The sequence below is a fragment of the Dermacentor andersoni genome, chromosome 5, assembly GCF_023375885.2.
Source record: "Dermacentor andersoni chromosome 5, qqDerAnde1_hic_scaffold, whole genome shotgun sequence".
Classification (NCBI taxonomy): Eukaryota; Metazoa; Arthropoda; class Arachnida; order Ixodida; family Ixodidae; genus Dermacentor; species Dermacentor andersoni.
In genome coordinates, this window is record NC_092818.1 from 191,016,436 (window position 1) to 191,035,944 (window position 19,509).

Genomic DNA, 19,509 nt, shown 5'->3' on the forward strand with positions numbered 1-19,509 from the left:
GCCTGGTAAAAAAAAACCTGGTAGATATAATTGAAAAACTTAAAAGAAGAGTGGCAAGGTTCATCTTGTCAAAATATTGTTCAACCGACTCCGTAACTAAAATGCTCAGGAAGCTCAACCTACTTCCACTTTCAGAATGCAGAAGGATAGCTAGACTAAAATTTCTTTATCTGATTTGCCATAACTGGTTTAACCTTAATACACAGCAGTACATAAAACGGCGTCTGTCTCGAACAGTACGAAGCAGGAATCTAGAGCAAATTCAACCCATTTCAGCACGAATAGATGCACGTAAGTACTCATTTCCCCCAAAACAATAGATGAATGGAACGCGCTGCCACATGAATTACTAACAGTAGACAGTCTAAATAAATTTGAAATCACACTAAGAATTTCTTTTACCTCAGCTAGAAGTACATAGCTACTACTTTAATAATGGTAATTTGTCTAACTTATATTCCTGGTTATAACACAGATGATTAATCCAGCGGCTGTGGTACATTTAATACCACCCTATTGTAATTTGTCTTCTGCTTCTTCTTGTTTTGCGTTGTGCCTTTTCCTGTAACTTGCCTTCGGCCAACGGTATTGATAAATAAATAAAATAAAAGCAAAGCATGGCTGCCTTCTTGAAGCGAGGCAATGAAAGCATGCGTAAAGGAAAGTATTTTTATGACTCCTCATTAGATCACAGCTCTGTATAGTTTTGCTCGGAAACGGAAAGTGATGTGTTCTCATCTGAGGAGTCTGATGACGACTATTCTATGGATGGCCCCGGAGGACCTTGCGGTTGCCTGTTAGTCTACCATACGAAGACGGCCTACTAATTGCTTTAGGAGCTACGTAAAAGTAGCCACTATTCATGTGCATGTTTTTGCAATGGTTAGGTTATTTTTTCTTCATATTCTCTTTTTTCATAGTGTATCAAGCCCTGAAAAGCGCTTTTTTGCAAGACACCATGGCCATGCTGTGAAACCTCCAACCCATCTTTTTACACAATTTGTGAAATAATGGAACCCCACTGAATCTAAATAATAGTGCCATTTTATCCAGAAAAAAAAAAAGGAAAAAGAGCTCTACAGAATGAGTGAAAAAATATTTCCGGTAAATTTGTTACAATTTTCTTTTTTCACAGTAGGGAAAGGGTTAAAGGGATACTGTTGTGCCTGGCAGTCCCTCAGAGTGGGGGATGCCCCACCAGCGACATGCAGCTGTCACGGGTGCTGTTTTGCTTGGTGATTCCCCAGAACAAAGGATGCCCCACCAGCGACACGCAGCTGTGACGGGTGCTGTTTCGCTTGGCGATTCCCCAGAACAAAGGATGCTCCACCAGTGACATGCAGCTGTCATGGTTGATGTTCACGCCTCATCATTCACTTCAAGGCAGCTATGACAGGGCCACTGTCCAGAACTCCCGGGGAAAGTGTCAACGGCAGCTTCAGTTGCCACGTGCCATGTTGGAGACAGGTGCACCAAGTTGGAGATACGAGCAGCGCATTGGAGACCAGTGAGGGGCGATAGAGGTGGTGAAGGATTCAGCATTTGTGATTGGCCAGTGAATTCCCCGAACGAGGGAAAGAGGGAAGAAAAGGACATAAAAAGCGGATCCGGACGGCTGTGAAAGGAGGGGGAGACGCTCAGGCATGTAAACACGCTAGCATGTAGTACACAACGATAGTTGGAGCTGTGTTGTAAAACTGAACCAAGCACCTTTCTTGAATATAATCGCTCTTTTTTCATTCTTTTCAACCTCGCTCAGAACTTTACTTTCCCTGGCACCTAACACAGCACCATCCATGGAACCTTCATGGGCCGCATGGACCCCCCAACTTTCACAATACTAAAGGCAAATACTAAGTCAAAGTGGACTGTTTAAATACCATTCCAGAAATGTTGCAATGCTTGTTTCATGCCAAGAAAATACTTAGTTTACGAAAAAATTGTATCTGAAGGGTCTGAATACCTTATTAAAATTTAATTCTCCCCCCACCCGACCGGGCAGTGCTGACGTTGCATGCTCCATCACCGCCCTTTGCTGCCATCAGTGAGTGAAATTGCGCCCAACAGATGGTGGTGTGGTTTCTTGCACCAAACGCAAATGCGCGACTATGGAGAAACCGAGCCAAGACAGAGCGGCAGATTAGCCGCCACATCTGCTTTTGGTCAAGTGGCGTTGACTGTTCGAGCATTCCGCAACACCACATGGAAGTGGAATTCTCTGCTACTTGCAGTTTCTGCTAGTTTTATGAGCCAGCAAAACCAGTGCAGCACTACACGATAATGAAATTAGTGGAACGTGAGAGTGTGGGCAGTGCAAATTCGAGCGAAAACGAAACCTTTTGACCACCCGCATCGTTGTCAAGGGTAATAATGCCTGTTTTAGGCTTGTAGCGCAGCTCAGGAAGAGCAAAAAAGGAAGGAGGTAGGGGTAATCAAAGGGAACGGAAAACAGAGTGAGCGCTAATAATGCCAATTACTTCTTTTTTCTAAATATGAAATAGAACTGGACAATTAGCATTTTCTTTCATCTTATAATGCAACACAATGATGTTCTTATATTGAGTGGTTGAGTACCAGTGACATAATTTAAATGAGGAGTGCCTTCGTCATTGAACAAGTACTTGAATGTCCCTGGGGAGTCTCTAATTGTGTCCTGCATTTACCTCAATTTCTCGATTACTAAGGCTCTGTTCGCAACAATACTGACGCCTTAGAGATTCTGAAACACCAATCTATAACTTTAGCTTGACTTAATATTTGCCTTTAGTGTCCCTTTAACACACCCATGACATATTTTACACCTCAGTCATTATTGTCAGTTACCATTAATAAAGCAAATACTAGTGACTCAGAGATACAACTAGTTGCAAGACACAGTTACTTCCATTTGCAAAGAGCCCTCTGTTATTTTTCATAGAATAGGCATTTATAGCTGGCACACGCCGTGAGCAGGAAACTCCTGCATCAAGAAGGCCCTTTCCAGAAGAAAAAGATAAGCACCTTGGGGCTCAGTGGCTATGGCATTTTGCTGCTGAACAAATATTCATGGTGGCTCAATGGCTGCATTCAAATGGGGATGGAATGCAATCATCTCTGCCATGCTGCCCAGCTGGCAGCCAGCTGAATGCTTCAGCAGAAATATTGCTTGAACTCTCTCTCTCTCTCTCTCTCTCTCTTTTTTTTTTTCGACAGGAAAAACTTGCCACTGTGCAGGAAAACTGACATTTGGCAGCAGCAAGCATCCAGAAAACCGTGGACAGCAAGGTGCTGTGCCAGTGTGTTTGTAGTATGATTGTTGTGTAAACCAATATATGTTATTTTAAATTTTTTTCAGTGTTTTTATGATCATTCTTGAGTTCCAATAATCAAACACTAGATGGTGCTACATATATGCACAGCTTTGACATTTCACAACACACCACAATCACAATTTTGGTTAGAATATACTTTAGATATAAAACATTTTTCTCGCTGGATGATTACATGTTGTAACGAGCATCAACTTGATAGATATAACTTAACACAAGTGCCGCAGCTCCCCATTCAACTTCGCTGTCGGGAAAATTTATTTTAACAACTTTTTTACAAACTGGTCCTCGTTTTCCAAGAGGTGCATGGGTCGTGACACAGAAAGTGGTCTCATGGGAGCAAGAGCACTGTAGCTATTTGTAAACTGTGCTGGCTCGCTCGGTCGTCTCCTATGCTGCTACACCTGGCTGCACAAGTACTAGCATAGCAGACAACTGAGTGAGCCAAAGCATCATGATGAACACACCCCCTTGGAAACTAAACCAAAACTGATTTGCAGAGAAGCTATAACAGTAAACTATTCAGCGCGCTCTGAGGTTTGCCAGTATTTCTGCTAGGGCTTCGAGGTCAAAGACCTTTACTAAATGCAAAACATGAAAAGTAGAAAACATGTCAGTACTTCTTAAGATACATCAATCAAGATAGGAAGGCATACATACCCCATACAGTTGCCTGGCTCTGGCTGCTGCGAAAGTGAAGCATGCAAGAATGGCACGGGCCAGCTTTTCTTTGGGAAACCAGAAATAGTGGTGGGGGTGTGTCACGTGAAGAGTGTGTGGATGCTGGTTGAGTGCCACCCTTGGAACGGCTGCAAGTGAGACAGAACACAATATGGCGCACACACTTCCGATGTTGACCTGTAACACAAAGACAAACAGATCTGCCTATAAATGTTCTCTTGCAGGCTTTTAACCTACTGAATGTGCTAATTCCGAAGCCACCTTCTCTTGTTGATAGCATATTTAGCGCCAGCAAACAAGGGCGGAACGGAGGCAACACCACAATGCGCTAACTTCAACAAATTGATTTTCAGGAAATACACCTATATAACCCATGCACAGTAGCGCCACCTCATCCAAATCTTAACCATTTAAAAAAGCCGTCTCCTTATCTAACAAGTCGACCGAAGGGGCACTAACACACGTATCACTATTCCGCCTGATAGCCTGAGCCTCAATAATCTCTCGCACGTCTTTATCTTTGTGCTTCGCAAGAACACGGCAGGATCCATACACCGGTGCACAGCCGCATTCCTGACAGTGGGTTGACAGATGACCGTATTGCTTATTTTTCACATTTAGGCTATGTTCCCGTAATCGGTCATTAAGACATCTCCCTGTCTGTCTGATGTATTTTTTCCCACAGGACAGCGGAAGCTACTATACAAATGCTTCTACGCAACCCACTGGTGCTTTTCGATGATTCGTAGAGCATCCGGCAGCTGGCTTACGGTACGGGTCCGTTAATCGACATATTTTTGCCAGCTTTTCTGATGCTGAAAAGATCACTTTTGTGTCCACCCGACTAGCCATTTTCTTAAGATTATGTGCCGTTCTATGCAGGTAGGTCACTACCGATACCTTCCTTCTGCGTTCCGTCCGTTGATTTGCCGCGTCGCGAATTGTGCTATCTGACCTGCACCTTTTTAGCAGCCCTTCTACGACCGAAACTTGCACTGATTCCGGAAACCCTGCTGCTGATAACCTTCCAGACTGATCCATAAGACTCGTATAGATCTTATGGTGGCAAGACTTCTTTAAAGCATTTCCAAAGCAGAAGTTGGCAATGCTCCTCTTGACGAGCTTCGAGTGGGCTGACCGATACGATAACAGGGGCTTATTAGCTCTAGGTTTATATTCCCAACACGTGTGCCGTTCCATGAACTCGAGCTGAATATCTAGGAAATGCAGCACGTTATCGGTGGGCTCTTCAATCGTGAGAGTAAGTGGGCTAAGGCCTGCAGAAAAAACTTCGTAAAGCTTGCCTACTGTAAAACGTGCGTCTGGTTCAAAAAGGACGAGATAGTCATCAATGTATCTGACAACTTTACCCACCCTGTGCTCCGACAACGTACGGGACAGGTTTTTGTTATGGTGAGCTAGAATAATGTCAATTAGTATGGGCGCCAAACATGAACCGATGCAAACCCCTTGCTTTTGAATGAATATGTTGTCATTCCATGCTGCATATGTAGAGGGAAGGTAGCAACTAAGCATATCTAAAAAGCCCTGAACAGACAACCTGGCTGAATTTTGGAACGAAACCACGCCATACTCGTCTGTGCACTCTTCTACGCAAGTTATTAGTTTCTTTTGAGGCAAGGAGTTCCGCAATGAGCTTCCGCTGTCCTGTGGGAAAAAATATATCGGACAGACAGGGAGATGTCTTAATGACCGATTACGGGAACATAGCCTAAATGTGAAAAATAAGCAATATGGTCATCTGTCAACCCACTGTCAGGAATGCGGCTGTGCACCGGGTGTATGGATCCTGCCGCGTTCTTGCGAAGCACAAAGATAAAGATGTGCGAGATATTATTGAGGCTCAGGCTACCAGGCGGAATAGTGATACGTGTGTTAGTGCCCCTTCGGTCGACTTGTTAGATAAGGAGACTGCTTTTTTTGGATGGTTAAGATTTGAATGAGGTGGCGCTACTGTGCATGGGTTATATAGGTGTATTTCCTGAAAATTAATTTGTTGAAGTTAGCGCATTGTGGTGTCGTCTCCATTCCATCCTTGTTTGCTGGCGCTAAATATGCTTTCAGTTTACTAACACGCCCAACAAATGGCAATGCTCTTGTTGATATTTGCTAAATGGGCATGCTTTTCATAGAAAAACAGCCCCATGCATTTAGCACAGAGCATCAAGACAAAGGACAAAGTTACATACCATATTTGTGCAGAGACACATGGCCATAAATACACGGGGCCAGGATTTTCAACCAGAAGAAATAAATATCCATACCCTTTAGGTAGGAGCGTGCGAATAGCGAGTTTTGAGCATGAAACGAATATGACTCAAATAGTGCCAGAAGCAAAATGAATCGAATATTGAATACTTTTGGAATAGTTTTCGATTATCGAACAGCCGTTATTGCAATATAAGACTATTCACATCACAGCATTCTTAAAGTTAGCACGTTTCTGTCTTACATAGCATGTTACGAAGCGTTGTTAAAAGCACAATTGGAGCATTAGAAGCAAACAAGTAGTTTCTTCACTTGCACAGGGCTCTTCAAAGCGTGCGAATGATCACTGCACAGCCTTTAAAGTATGGCTACTTAAGTGACGTAGTCTGCTCCACTACAACAAATTCTCATGTGTTATGTCTACACTTTGCTCAAGGGGGGGGGGGGGGGGGGGGAGGGATGATGTATGATACTTTTGCTCCAATTTTATGTTCATTTGGGCGCAGTTCATGTTTGGGAATATTTTAGAAGTATTTGAAAGATATCCGTATTTACGAAAAGTGACCGAATCAAACAGGATACTACTCAATTCGTTATTCAATAGCTTTGAATATTCGCATAGTCCTACTTTTAAGGCGTGACTTGTGAAGAAATGCCAGTGATATTTGTATCATTATTGCAGAAAGGAAGTGCAATGTTTTCATGTTAACGTTCGCTATATGAAACTAAGGTGTTCCAAGTTGAAGTGCGCAACGAACTGATTTTTCCTTCAGGTTGTAGTGTAATTTTGTTTTTTCTAGAAGTGGTGTTCAAATCACTGTTCCAGCAGTCTATTCTTCCCTTTACATTTAGAAACAGTGTTCATCCAGACCAATGTGCCAATGGTTTTAACAAGCCAAAGAGTTGGCTGTAATTTCTAGCAGTAACAAGTAGCATTACAATATTGACAAGGCACTGCCACTAGCTTTATTGTTTGGCATACAAAGACCTAGTGTTTGCAGCATCAGCAATGGTTAAAATGCTAGCATTCTTACATGCAGGACTTGAGCTCAAGCCCAATGGTTGCTGTGAAATTTATTTTATTTTTAATGGCGGCCACGTGCTATACACTACTCTTTACGACTACACCAAGAACACTACAAAGCATACATTTGTCAAGGTGCTTTCCGCTTTCTTGTGCATTACTTCTGTATTGCTGTTTTTATTGACCATCCACCTTCTCTCAATGTCAAGAGACAATTTGGTTTTCACCTTTTGTGCTTTGTTTGCCTTTTCTTATGACCAGCGGCCTTGAGCTACAGTTGACTTCCATTAATTCGACAGTGATGGGACTAATGAAAACGATCATATTATCTGGTGGGTCAAATTAAACAACATGAAGAAAAAAAAACATCAGAACAACTGCTGATTCATTTGGCAGTATTTGCTTGATTTAAGAGGAAGCTTTAGCTCGGGCCCAACTCCAATGCGGCCTATTCAAATACATGTAAAACGCAAAAATGCTTTTCTGAGATAACCCCTGTACCAATTTTAATGAACTTTGTTGCATTTAAACGAGAAAGCTAAATTCTAGTGACTGTTAGAATCACAATTTTGATTTAAGCCCTGCATTTCGTTACAAGAATTTTAAAAAATATGAAAGTTTGAAAAAAATAGAAGCACGAAGTTTACAAATTTATAGCTCTGCATCAAGAAAAGATATCGCGGTTCTCTAACGGCATCCACTAGATCATTGAAAGCGGACAAATTCGATATGTCATTTTATATCTTACGTGGTTTTTTTACGTTGTTTACAAGGCTTCTGCAAAAGCTGTATTTCCATATTACTAAATTTTTCGAGATTCATGTGTAATATATCAATTTTGTCCGCTTTAGATGTACTATTATATGCAATACACATATTTTTATTATCGTTTTTCGTTGCCGAGTTACCCCCTGATTTGTACACTTGATAGTTTCGTTTTCTGAAAATGTTATATTTTTGCCAATTTTTAATAAAAATTGACTACCTAAATCAAAAATTCGAAACCAAAAGTCACTAAATTTTAAGTTTTTCTTTTAAATGCAACAAACTTCGCCAAATTTGGTGCAGTGGTGCCAAGAAAAATGAATTCTCCTTTTACATGCATTTAGATAGAAGCACCCGAGCTAAAGCTTCCTCTTAAACAAAGTCTCTAAACAAATTCACTCATGCTTTTTATGCATCGAACGTAGAATAACTGATGTAGAGATAACATTAAAGCTCCTAAACAAAGTAGAAACTGAACAGGAATTTATGCTCTTGGAGCAGATAATTTTGCTGTTTGGAGCAAGGAAATAATGCTTTGGAGCCATAACTTACTGCTCTGGTGCAAAGAGTAAGCTCTGCATGCAGTTAACAAAAAAACACGCTGCCTGATTTGGTACTTTCACAAATATTGCATTCATTATGTATTATACTAAGATGCAAGTCTTTTGCTTCAACTTGCGTCATTTTTTAATTGTATATAAGATGATGACGATAAACGAAGATTTAACCCAACTTCAAAGTTAATTCTTTATTTTCATAAATAGTTCATTCCCCCAAGCAGTCCTTGGCTTCGTCAGCCATTTCAACTGCTAAACTCATGTACACAAGTTGAATACGTACAGCTGCCGGATTCTTTTAATAAAATGGTGCGAGCGGGATTATCCTTGTGCATCACTTGAGCCTTGCCTGAGACATGCTCGCATACTTCAGTGCCAAAATAGTTGAATGTACAGCTGCTCGTCTACAGCACACGGATGGCACACACTGCTGTGGACATGTCAGCCAAATTTTGCAGTCGTGCGTGTTGTGTGGAGCTTGCAAGTGATGTGCAAAGTCACCTTTTTCTCAAACACTCTCTCTTCAACAAAAGCCTTCTCCTCAGTCTTTTCCGGCTGCTATAATTCGCTATATAGCAGATTCCCATATGGCTGCTAGTGGCCAATATCCAACCTCAACCAAGAAGAGTGTTAGGATAGGTGCGCCTTCCTACTGCTACTGAATATATTTATTGATACAGTTTAATAAACAAGCTGAATTAAGTGAAAATCTGTGTTTTGAATGTCACTTGGAATTATGTACTTCCGGACGCACAATTATCGTACTTATTGCCGACCATAGTCTGCTAACACTCAACCGCGCCGACCCGCGTAGGTGTGAAATTTTGGCCACACTGCTTTAAGTGTTGTAACTGTTGGGTCTCGCTAACTTCTATTAGTTTTGAAAGCTCAACTAGCCTCAAACCACACAAAATTTAAGGTTTGACCACATGTATGCTTGTCGGCGCATGTTCACTCCTGGTCGCTGCTGGCAAACTTGGCAGGCTTTGCTTCGCATTGAGCTCTTGCACAAAATACGCAATTCGAATGTCACTACTATCTATCCATTGGTCAAGCTGGTGCAGGACATAGCTGGTCTGCCCCACATAGCATGGCCAGTGGTGTACATGAGCGTGAATGCGCACTCCAGCCCCGTCGTGCACACAGATATTACAGTCGCATCTAGCTGCGTCTTCGGCATAGCATACATACTGCAGCTGCCACAGAGTGCCCCGACGAGCACGCTCGCTGAGCTCACTGCAGCTTGCTGATGACAACAGCATGCTCTAATTGGTATCTGTGGGAGACTTCACTCAAGGCCCAAGTGCCAACGTCTGACAAACAGAGAACAGGTTGTCTGCTTCCCAAGTTGCACACCCTCAAAGTGTGTTGCCATCATGGTTGACATTCTTTATGTTGGGAATCCTTTCAATGAGAGTCCGGAATGCTGCATCTGTAGCCATAGCCTTTCCAGTGCAAGGCATTGAAGGACCGGGAGCACCGCAAAGGGGATCACAGATGATCTTTGATTGCCAATAACTCCACTTCTGCTGAACGCACTGAAGTACTTTTTGTGGCAAAGTATTTCTGAAATAGTCTGTTTTAACGTCAAATGCATTTCTCAACTTCAATAAAAAGTGGCTGAGGAGTCAGGTTCGCCGCAATACAAACATGCTATGCGGCAAAGTATATGAATGAGTGTTTACGCTTAATTTTCTCAGGGTAAAAAAGAAGACATGTTAGAGGCCGACAAATACCATAATGAGACATTGTGTAGTTTAGTTACTGTGCGCTATAGTTAGGTGCAAAATATGCGTTTTCGAGGGGAGATGAAGTGTCACTATGTGTTCACCACATGCATTCACCGTCTCCAGCTCTGCCGAGACAGATGCTGTCGCTAAAGGGGTCGCTATTGGGATCACCATGGTCAAGTGGGACAAGTTCAAGTGTCCCAACAAAGACCAATTGAAGGATAGAAATAATGAAAGTTTATACCCATAGAAATGCATGAGCGCCAGCCCGGCCTTCCGGTCGGGATCGAATTAACCAAAGTTGAATTAATGAACGTCTGCTGTACTGCATACTGACCCCCCCCCCCCTCCTGATGTAGTACACTGACAGGGGCCCTTAAGAGTAAAATAAGTTATGAAGGTGAACACATCATGTATGCCAAAGAAACATAACAACATTAATGTGGTTTGGCACATTATTAAATTATTATTATGGCACACAAGCTTGGTCACTGGCGTACTGTCTGCTCTATTCATCGTCCCTGCTTAGCTCCTTTTTACTACTTCTGAGCAAGGCAACATTAAAAGGAAGTTCAACATTCATAAACCTTGCCTTGCTGCCACCTGACCTAACACAGTGCATTGTTTTACGTCCTAAAACTGCTGTCCCATCTTCATGCTTTTTAATGTGTTAGCATTCTTAGGATGCCTCACGCACTTTCTGGCATCCATCCATCCAGCCATCCATCCAGTGGTGGTGAAACGGGTAGGCATCGGGCTGCTGTGCAGAGGTAATAGGGTTCAATACCAATTGTTGGACCAACTCGGGTCATGACAAAGAAAGAAGTACACCGACCAAATAAAACTTTAAAAGCGAGGCGTTTCGTTTTCCATATGATCACCGAGTATGTGGCAATGTGTACATAGGTGTCGCTCTTCAACAAACTTCTTGCATGCCGACTTGGGTCACCGTAGATGCGGGACTGGGTAAGCACAGCTGTTCAAGGAAACTCTTTGACCCCGACTTGGAGTACTGGGTATGTGCTACCCGGTCTGTGCTAGTCTCCAATTAACCTCTTTCATGACAACTTGGGTTACTAGGCATATGCCAGTATGTGTGCCACTCTTCGACATTTCTGATGCCAACTTATGTAACCAAGTATGTGCCACTGGGAATGTGCTGCTCTGCAATGACGAAACGTTCCTTTAAATTTCTCCGATGCTGAACAGAATCTAACTCACCTCAGAAGGGATCCTCAAAGGTAGCAACCTGACGCATTAGCGAGCTGTGCCATGAATGCACTAGGTATGGGCTGCTCTTCAATGAACGTCTTGCCAACTTGGGTTACTGAGTATGTGCCACTGAGTGTGCAGCAAGTGTGGGGAACAATTCTCAGTGTTTACAGGCACCGATCTCAGAGGCCATGCACAGACTTGACAGCAGTGCTAGATGGTGTCAAGATCTTTTTATGGAAGTGCGAAAGAGGAGTCCCGCTGCAATACACGCCTCATACATACCTCGTTTCGACGATGGCAATACGTTGCATTACCATCAACAGTCATCATGAGATGGGTTCTGCTTAAGTTTTTTCTTTGCTATGATCAGTCGTTAGCTAGCTCACATGTGCACTTTATTTTGCCGTCATGGCACTGTCTGTACTAGTTTGTTTGCAAGGTCCATGGGGAAGTTCCCTAATATGATAACTTGTGCAGTCTGGGCTTGCCTTTATTCCGCTTTGCAGATGCTTATCAGCAAAGACTTGTGTATCGCCATAACATACCGAGTCATAAGCCATCACTAAAAAATTGCCTACTTCCATTTCCAAGTGCACATGTTCCAGTGACACTAGCTATCAAAATGCAGACATCTTCCAGTGTATGCTTGCCTATGAGGATGTGTAGAGGGAAAGAGAGAAGCCTAAAAAGAAACGAGAGCAGAAACTTTTTAAAAAAAGAATATGGTGCTGGAATAACATGCATGTCATCTTGCGCATAGTCATTTCTTTGGCACATTAACTTACGATAAACGTCGTCCATGAGGTAAATGTGGCCCTTGTCCAAGTCAAGCGTATACTTGGCAGGGTACAGGTCAGGCAGGACCACATCAGCCGTAGCCTTGACCTCCTCAGGAGTGTTAAAAGCACCCAGTGGCACCTTGCTTGTGGTCAGGGTGTCAACCTCGGTTTTGAACACCAATGTGTTCCCATCTGCCAAGCATGAATAAAGAGAGGCAGCTGAGGGTTATAGTGAAGGGTCACAAAAGCTTAAAGGAATACTGACACAAAATTTTGAAGTTGAGGTAATTAGTGAGATTGATTTCTCTATGGACACACGCACACAGCATCTACAAAATATCAACAGCGAATGTAGCTTAAAACATATTTAAAATCAGGTTTAAAGTATTCGCGCACAGAAAACCCCAAAGTGCAGCACTTCAAGAGATTGACATCAACAAGATAGGTTTGTAAACATCCCAGGGCATAACAACAGCGCTATGTCACGAGTTTGCATTGGCTATCGTGCTCCCTGTATGTGCTCTTGCCTGTCCCATGGCCTAGTCCTTCAATGCGACCCTCCCAGCCTTGCTTGCTTGTCAGTTGTAGCCAGTTGCTTGTCAGTTTTGTCGTGCCCATCGAGATTTGCCACACTATCTGCATTGACTATGCTGCACTGACCATGCAAATAGTAAAACTGAATATTGTGTGCATACTGCGTCATTGACTTCTGCCCAACACATTCAGTGCTCGGTATAGTCATGCATAGGGTTTTCCGCTATGGCCCTCAGCGGCAGGAGTGCACTGTGCTGAGGTGCAGCTGCATTTGCTCACCTCATTTCGATCATACAAAAAAAAAAATGTATTTTACGCTTACTTCTGCTTTGCCTTACTGAAAATTTGCACAAATATTGTACGGTAAACCCTCGTTATAAAAAAGGCGAATATCGTTTTTGACTTGAACTGTCATTTCATTTGAAAATGTTCGCAGTCCTGACCCAAATGCATGCATTTTCAACCAGATTACTAGAAGTGTACCGATAAGCTGCTCCAGTTGGAGCCGACTGTCAAAGGACGTGTACGCAATCACTGTAGCGCTTTGGGCCTTTCGCGCTGGGCAAGCGAGCAACCCCCTAAGTTGCCAGCTATGCCATCGTGCCACCTGTGCAATTTTTTTCCCTCCATGCAGCACCTGTGTGTTATCAGAGAGTGCACCAACAGATTGGCTGAGGCAAAATCCAGTAGCAGCCATTGCGCGGCGCTACTGCCACCTTTTTCTAGGTACTGGCACGCATTCGGTCGGGCTTTCCAGATGTGAAGTTCACACCTGTTGCGAGTGTTGGTAGCTTTCCCAGATGCCGAGTGAATTTTGACTAACATTGTTTCGGTCCAAGTTGTCAAGCAGCTATCCGGGAACTCACAAGATGTCTTTGTTTGTGCACCAACCGATGCCAACTTCGCAAGAAATGGGAGCGAAATCCGCGGCAAATGGATAGTTTCTGTCCAAATTATCTTCCAGTGTCCTGGTGTGCTACCTATCTTGTATTTTAAAGGGGCCCTAAACCACATTACAAACTTGTATTTCGTCAAATACAAGAATGCCATGCTGTTGGTACAGATATCTTGTAGCTATTTCTTTCTTGAATGCTGCAAGGAACCTTTTGTCCAATTTACAAATTTTGTCAAATTTTCAGTCCAGTTTTAATATGCTCATCTATTTCCTAGCTACTGACATGCTTTGGAGGGGAAGAATGTCTCTAATGAATTCATAGGTAGATGTACGACATATATGAAAGGAGAAGGAATAAGAAAAGTCATGATTATGTGTAGTGTTCGTTCGTTTTTGCAGTTGCTTTGATAGTAGCTGACAAGCTTTCCTGGATTAGTATACGCTGAGCTGGAGGCAACTCTAGCGTGCCCAATCTTTCTGCAATACTAGTTGCCTCGGAGAGGGCTTTGACCTTCTCTTGTTCTTGCTTCAGCTTTTCGTGCAGAGGCTTCATGCGCTGGATCAAATGGTTCCTCGACTATTTAAGCGCATAGTTTGGTTCATGGCAGTCATCTGGCTAGGACTTGAAGGAACAGGGAATCGCTTATAAGATGTGTGCTGTTTTTTTCTTTGAAACAGCCTTCTCTAGTGTATGCAAAGTGTGTCCTCCAAAGTAGCGCAGTGACTGAGAGTTTTCTCGCCATCCTTAAATCCTTAAAGGCCACACAGCAAATTTCGGTTACATGCTGGAAGTTGTTATGTGCCCTCTGGGGAGCATTCTCCCGTAAAGAATTTTTCAAATTCGTTCTTTAATAGCTGAGACAGAAGTATTTCAGTGTCGTGAACCGATGATTTCAGGACCAATGATTTCTCTGCTCAGCGTTGATGCTTGAAAACTTTAATCAACCAGTTGCTTTCTCGCAGGGGGTTCTGATAATCCTCTGTCTTCAGGTCGTATGTTGCGTTGGCCACACTGCAGTCCTCAGTCATTCGCAGACGTAGCATTCTGGTCTACTTTTGACGCCATTTTGCTGCTTATTTCGACTGATTCCTCCTGGCACTTGATCCTTGCGACGGAGCTCCCATTTCCTCATTTTGCACTCTTTCTCCTTTTCGTTTTTGTACTCTGCCCCTTGCTTTTCTTTTGCCATGCTTGGAAGGGAGTGCAATGCTTGGAGGTCTGGCTCTGGCTTGAGTGGACGCAGATGACTGGCACGGCAATGTGAGGAGCCAAGAAATAAACTTGGCACTGCATCCTTGCATACCACCCCTTGTCAAGTGGTGCTGGTCAGCACAATGCCTTCGTGCACAGCTGTGCAGTTCTTGCTCATGAAAGCAGGATCAAGATGCCTTTTACAGATGTAGTCGGCTGTGGGGTGTGATCGCTTCACGTTATGGCATTCTGCAAGGCTTGAACTCGGGCACTCTCTTTTCGCACACTAAACATTGCATACTCAACTTTGCAGGTAGCATAGCCCCTGTTGCATTCTGGTACAAAATTAGAACTAGAACTAGTTCTAGAAATCGGACTGCTGCTTCACCACCTCGTCGAGCAAGGACACGACATCACGTAAGAGTGGATTCCAAGCCACTGTGGCATAACGGGCAATAAATATGCCGATGCAGCAGCACGATCTGCACATGAGGAGGGCTTGCAAGACTCCATTCCATTGTCAAGAACAGACTCTGCAATGAAAATTTGTGTGCTTGCAAATGAAGCCATCAGGACTTTATGGAACACACCAAGCTTGAAGCACACACGTCTACACCGACTGGACCTGTTCCTTCGACTTCAACCCCCATCTGGACTCTCTCGACTCGAGACAGCAGTACTTTGCCGAGTGTGGCTTGGTGTCGCTTACACAAGATCTTTCGCTTTCTGAGCCGGTATGGAAGAGAGCGCGGCTTGCAGTCACTGCGGCGGTGAGGAGACTATAGAACATGTACTTTGCCACTGTCCTTGATACAGCGCGCACCGGCTGTCACTAGTAACCACGTTGGCAGACCTTGACGACAGGCCATTTTCATAACAGTCAGTCTTGGAATGCCGACATGAACTGTTGTCGCATCGAAAGTCGGTCAAGGCTTTGTTGACCTTTTTATGTGGCAGTGGCCTATTAGAAAGACTATAACCCTTTCGCTGTCACGGACGTACCGGTACGTCATCGCGCTTCCCCCCCACGGTGTCACTGACGTACCGGTACGTTCTCTATCGTGCGTTCAAAATTTCGCGCCTGAGCGCAAAGCTGGCGCTCCTGAATTGGCCACGCCATCTGTTGACTCTTTCTACAAGTTCGTATATTCTCCCCGACCTGTGTTAACCCATGTATTGAAGAGTACGGTGCGACTGCCACTCTCCACTTTCTCTTTGCTGAGTGGCGCGGTGGCTCCGCGTTCGCTGGATCACGCGTCGCGCGCGTGTGGTTATGGGTTCAAGGGTTGTTCTGCCATCTCCGCTGGTTTGAAGGTTTTTATTTTTCTTCTGTTGGTGTGTCTGCTACGCCGCGTTAAGTTCAGGCGCACGTGCCATTGCCTCTCCGAAAAGAGTGACTCGATTGCTGCTTTCGCTCTCTCGCCGAACCCTCGCTTCCGACTTGCAGCAGTAAACGTAAAGCCCTTCGAACTTTGTTTAGCGTTTTTCCATCTCCCTCTGTCTTCTTGATCACGCAACGTCCCATTTCTCTCCGTTGTGCAGGCGACTCAAAGCGCATCCTCCCAGCGCGCGGTTACTTTCGGATGGCTGAGAGCGCGGGACCTTCGTCTGCTCATTGGTGCGGTGGCTCAATTCCGATTTAGAATACGAGCCGAGCTCGGATTCGGACTCGGACAGAGTCGCATGCGAGGAAGAGGGTTCCGCATCGTCAGATTCGGATGTTGAACGGATTTTATAGTCAGGCTGATGATGATGATGATGTTTACTAACAGCAGCTGCAGAACACTGAAATGTGCATATAGCATTGACTACGTTATTTGTCTACCAATCATAATCAAAAATAAATTACTATGTTCATTCCCTGTTATGCTCGTTCCCTGAAACCAAGCCGACACTGGGGGTGCGTCACGGCCAGAAAGGTCCGACAGCAAAAGGGATAATGATCCCATTTCATCCCTTTTCATTCTTTTTTCCCGCTTTTATTTTTGTCACCACTCTTCTTTCCGTCTTTACTTCCCATTTTCCTTCTCCTAGTGCAGGGTAGCAAACCGGAGGTTTTAACTTTGGTTAACCTCCCTGCCTTTCTCTCATTTGCATCTCTCTCTCCCTCTGGTACAAAACACTTCTTGCCCATATCTGTGAGGTGTTGTCACTGTTGTTTGCTACAAGGCACAACAGCTAATTTAGTGCTGCCTTTTCACCATCAAGTGTGCCGCATGCAACGTGTTGAGCAAATGCAGTTGTCTGCTGCTCATGCTACACGCGACGCATCTTCTTGCATGTGGCACAATACGCATGAAGAAACATTAAACAAAGCATTTTTTTTTACCGAGAACAAAAGAATCTGGCTACAATATGTTGAAAAACAAGAGAGAAACAAGTAGCAGATGTCATCTTTTTGCTTGCTGTCAGCCGCTTAGCACAGAGACAGATGACCTGCCATGGTTTTAGAATGTGCTGAGGACCAAAACAGCATGCTATTCATAGGTAAATTCATTAAGTGCCTTCACATAGCAGTAAACACAAGCCATGACTCGTTTTTATTTTGTATGATGCTTAAACGGTCTCCCAGATGTCTCTATGCCATTGAAATTTCCCGGCTTTCAGCCTCACTTCCATATGCTGCTGCGCAGCTACTCCAACAAGCAACTTGATCAATTGCAGGACGCACCATCTCCACTGTCATGATGCACCGTCGAAGCACCTATTCTTCTTACACCGTGGCAAGGACATCGAACAGCATGTATGTATGTAGATTGAGAAATAACTACTAGCAACAATGAATCTTGTGCGCCAGCGTTTGCATCACAGTTTTGTGTGACCAGCTGTGTTTACAAACATACCGTGCCGTCTTGTTGCTCTCTGAAATCGAAACTTGGACTGGTCGCAATAGACAAGACTTAAAATAATTAATTAACTGTTGCGTTCTTATTACATTAGAAAAGACAAGATCCACATTTTTTGTGTCAGTGCTCCATTAAGCATACCAAAATAATACCTGCACTAAGGCTGCAAATGCTAGTTAGTAAAGAACAAACTGAGTATGCAAATCAACAATAGAGAAGTGCAATCACGCACCTTCCTTTTGGAAGCAAGCATTGCTGATCACATCAGAAAGGCGGGTACGATCCATAGCCTCTGGAACTTGGCTGGTCAACTTCTCACACAAATGATGGAAGCTGGCAAGCATATGAGAACTGCAGGCCACACAAGAATGAGCAGTCAGCTCTGTACAGGTAAGAAGCCATGGCTGACTGAACTAAAACAGGGAAATAAGTTATTTTAAAAAAGCACAACACAGAACAAAAGCTTGCAAATGAATTTTCCATGGTACTGGCACTGTAAAAAAAAAAGGTGAATTGACCTTCATGCTGTCCCTCGCTTCAACGCGAACTAAACGTCGAAAGCACAGCACATATGAAGTTACCAGCACTGGGCACACATTTTCCACATCGCAGATCGCTTTCGAGATACGGCCTATGCGAGCGTGCACTTTGTCCACATCGCAGATCGCTTTTAAGGTACGGCGCCCGCACGGGCGAGGACTTCGTCCACATCGCAGATCGCTTTCAAGATACAGCGGCCGCGTCCTGAAGCAGCAGCCGTCAGAGTAGAACCCCCTCTCTCACCTCCCCCCAGCCCCATGCCTCATGCACGAAAGCAGACGGTGCGTTTCCACCCTGCTTTCCTCCCTCGCGTGAGCACAATATTGAACCACGATTGTCGGCTGACCCTCACCAGTCAGCTGTCAGCCTGTGTCAACACGGCAAACCTATGTTTTATGTGCCCGATTTCGAAAAAGATTGAGGATAATATTGTCCGCTGTAGCGCAGTCCATTAAAAGCGAACTTCTTTGCATTAATAAAATGTGTAGAACAAACCAATGCTGAAATACAGTCCATTATATTCGAAAGCCTGCTGTATGCGGGTCCGTTGTAATGAGTGTAGACTGTATCAAAATTCCATCTTTTATGCAAATGAGTACAGTTGCTGATGGGCTTTCCTCACATGAAAGGGCTTGAAAATGAATTATCGCGCAATTGGAAAAAGCAAATTTGAATGAGATAAAAGAAATTGATGGATTTGAGAGTCAGCAATGAAAAATACAATTTAATGCCATGTCGTCAATATTTTTACACTGGCGGTACAAGGCAAAGCCAGCCACACTTTCGCATCCACTCTGCCCCTGTGGCTAACACTGTTGTCCGCAGTGGGACGATGCTGTCATGAAAAGCGCCGGCAGTGGGGTGCGAATGCTTCGCCTGCCTCTCACTTCAATGTGTCTCCGAAACCCAAGATTACGCAACCTCCAGCCCAAAAGGTATGGGAAGACAGTGCACCTTGCCACACCATCTCCACTCGCCCAGTCTTTGCACATGCGGCAGACTATCTCTAAAATAAGGCGTGTGACCTGCGTATGCGCTCAGCCACGTTGACAAGCCAGCCATGCATAGTCATGGATACGTTAGAAAAAGAGACGCCCCCCCCCATCTTAGAACAATAGAACACACAAAAAAGTCCATAGTGCCAGAGATGGTCATTGTTAGATCCGAGTATTGCTAAATCTGGTAATGCTATAAGCGGATTTGACTGTACTTCT

At 43.9% G+C, this 19,509-nt stretch overlaps 1 protein-coding gene across 1 annotated transcript in view; it reads right to left on the reverse strand.

The window, feature by feature from the left end:
• mRpL37 (mitochondrial ribosomal protein L37) overlaps positions 1–19,509 on the reverse strand; it is a 49,141-nt gene that overhangs the window by 14,914 nt on the left and 14,718 nt on the right. The window contains exons 5-7 of the mRNA XM_050180041.3: positions 17,988–18,106; positions 12,295–12,480; positions 3,969–4,117 (exon numbers count right to left, since the gene is read on the reverse strand). Coding sequence (XP_050035998.1) covers positions 3,969–4,117; positions 12,295–12,480; positions 17,988–18,106 — 454 coding nt within the window. The remainder of the gene's footprint in view (positions 1–3,968; positions 4,118–12,294; positions 12,481–17,987; positions 18,107–19,509) is intronic.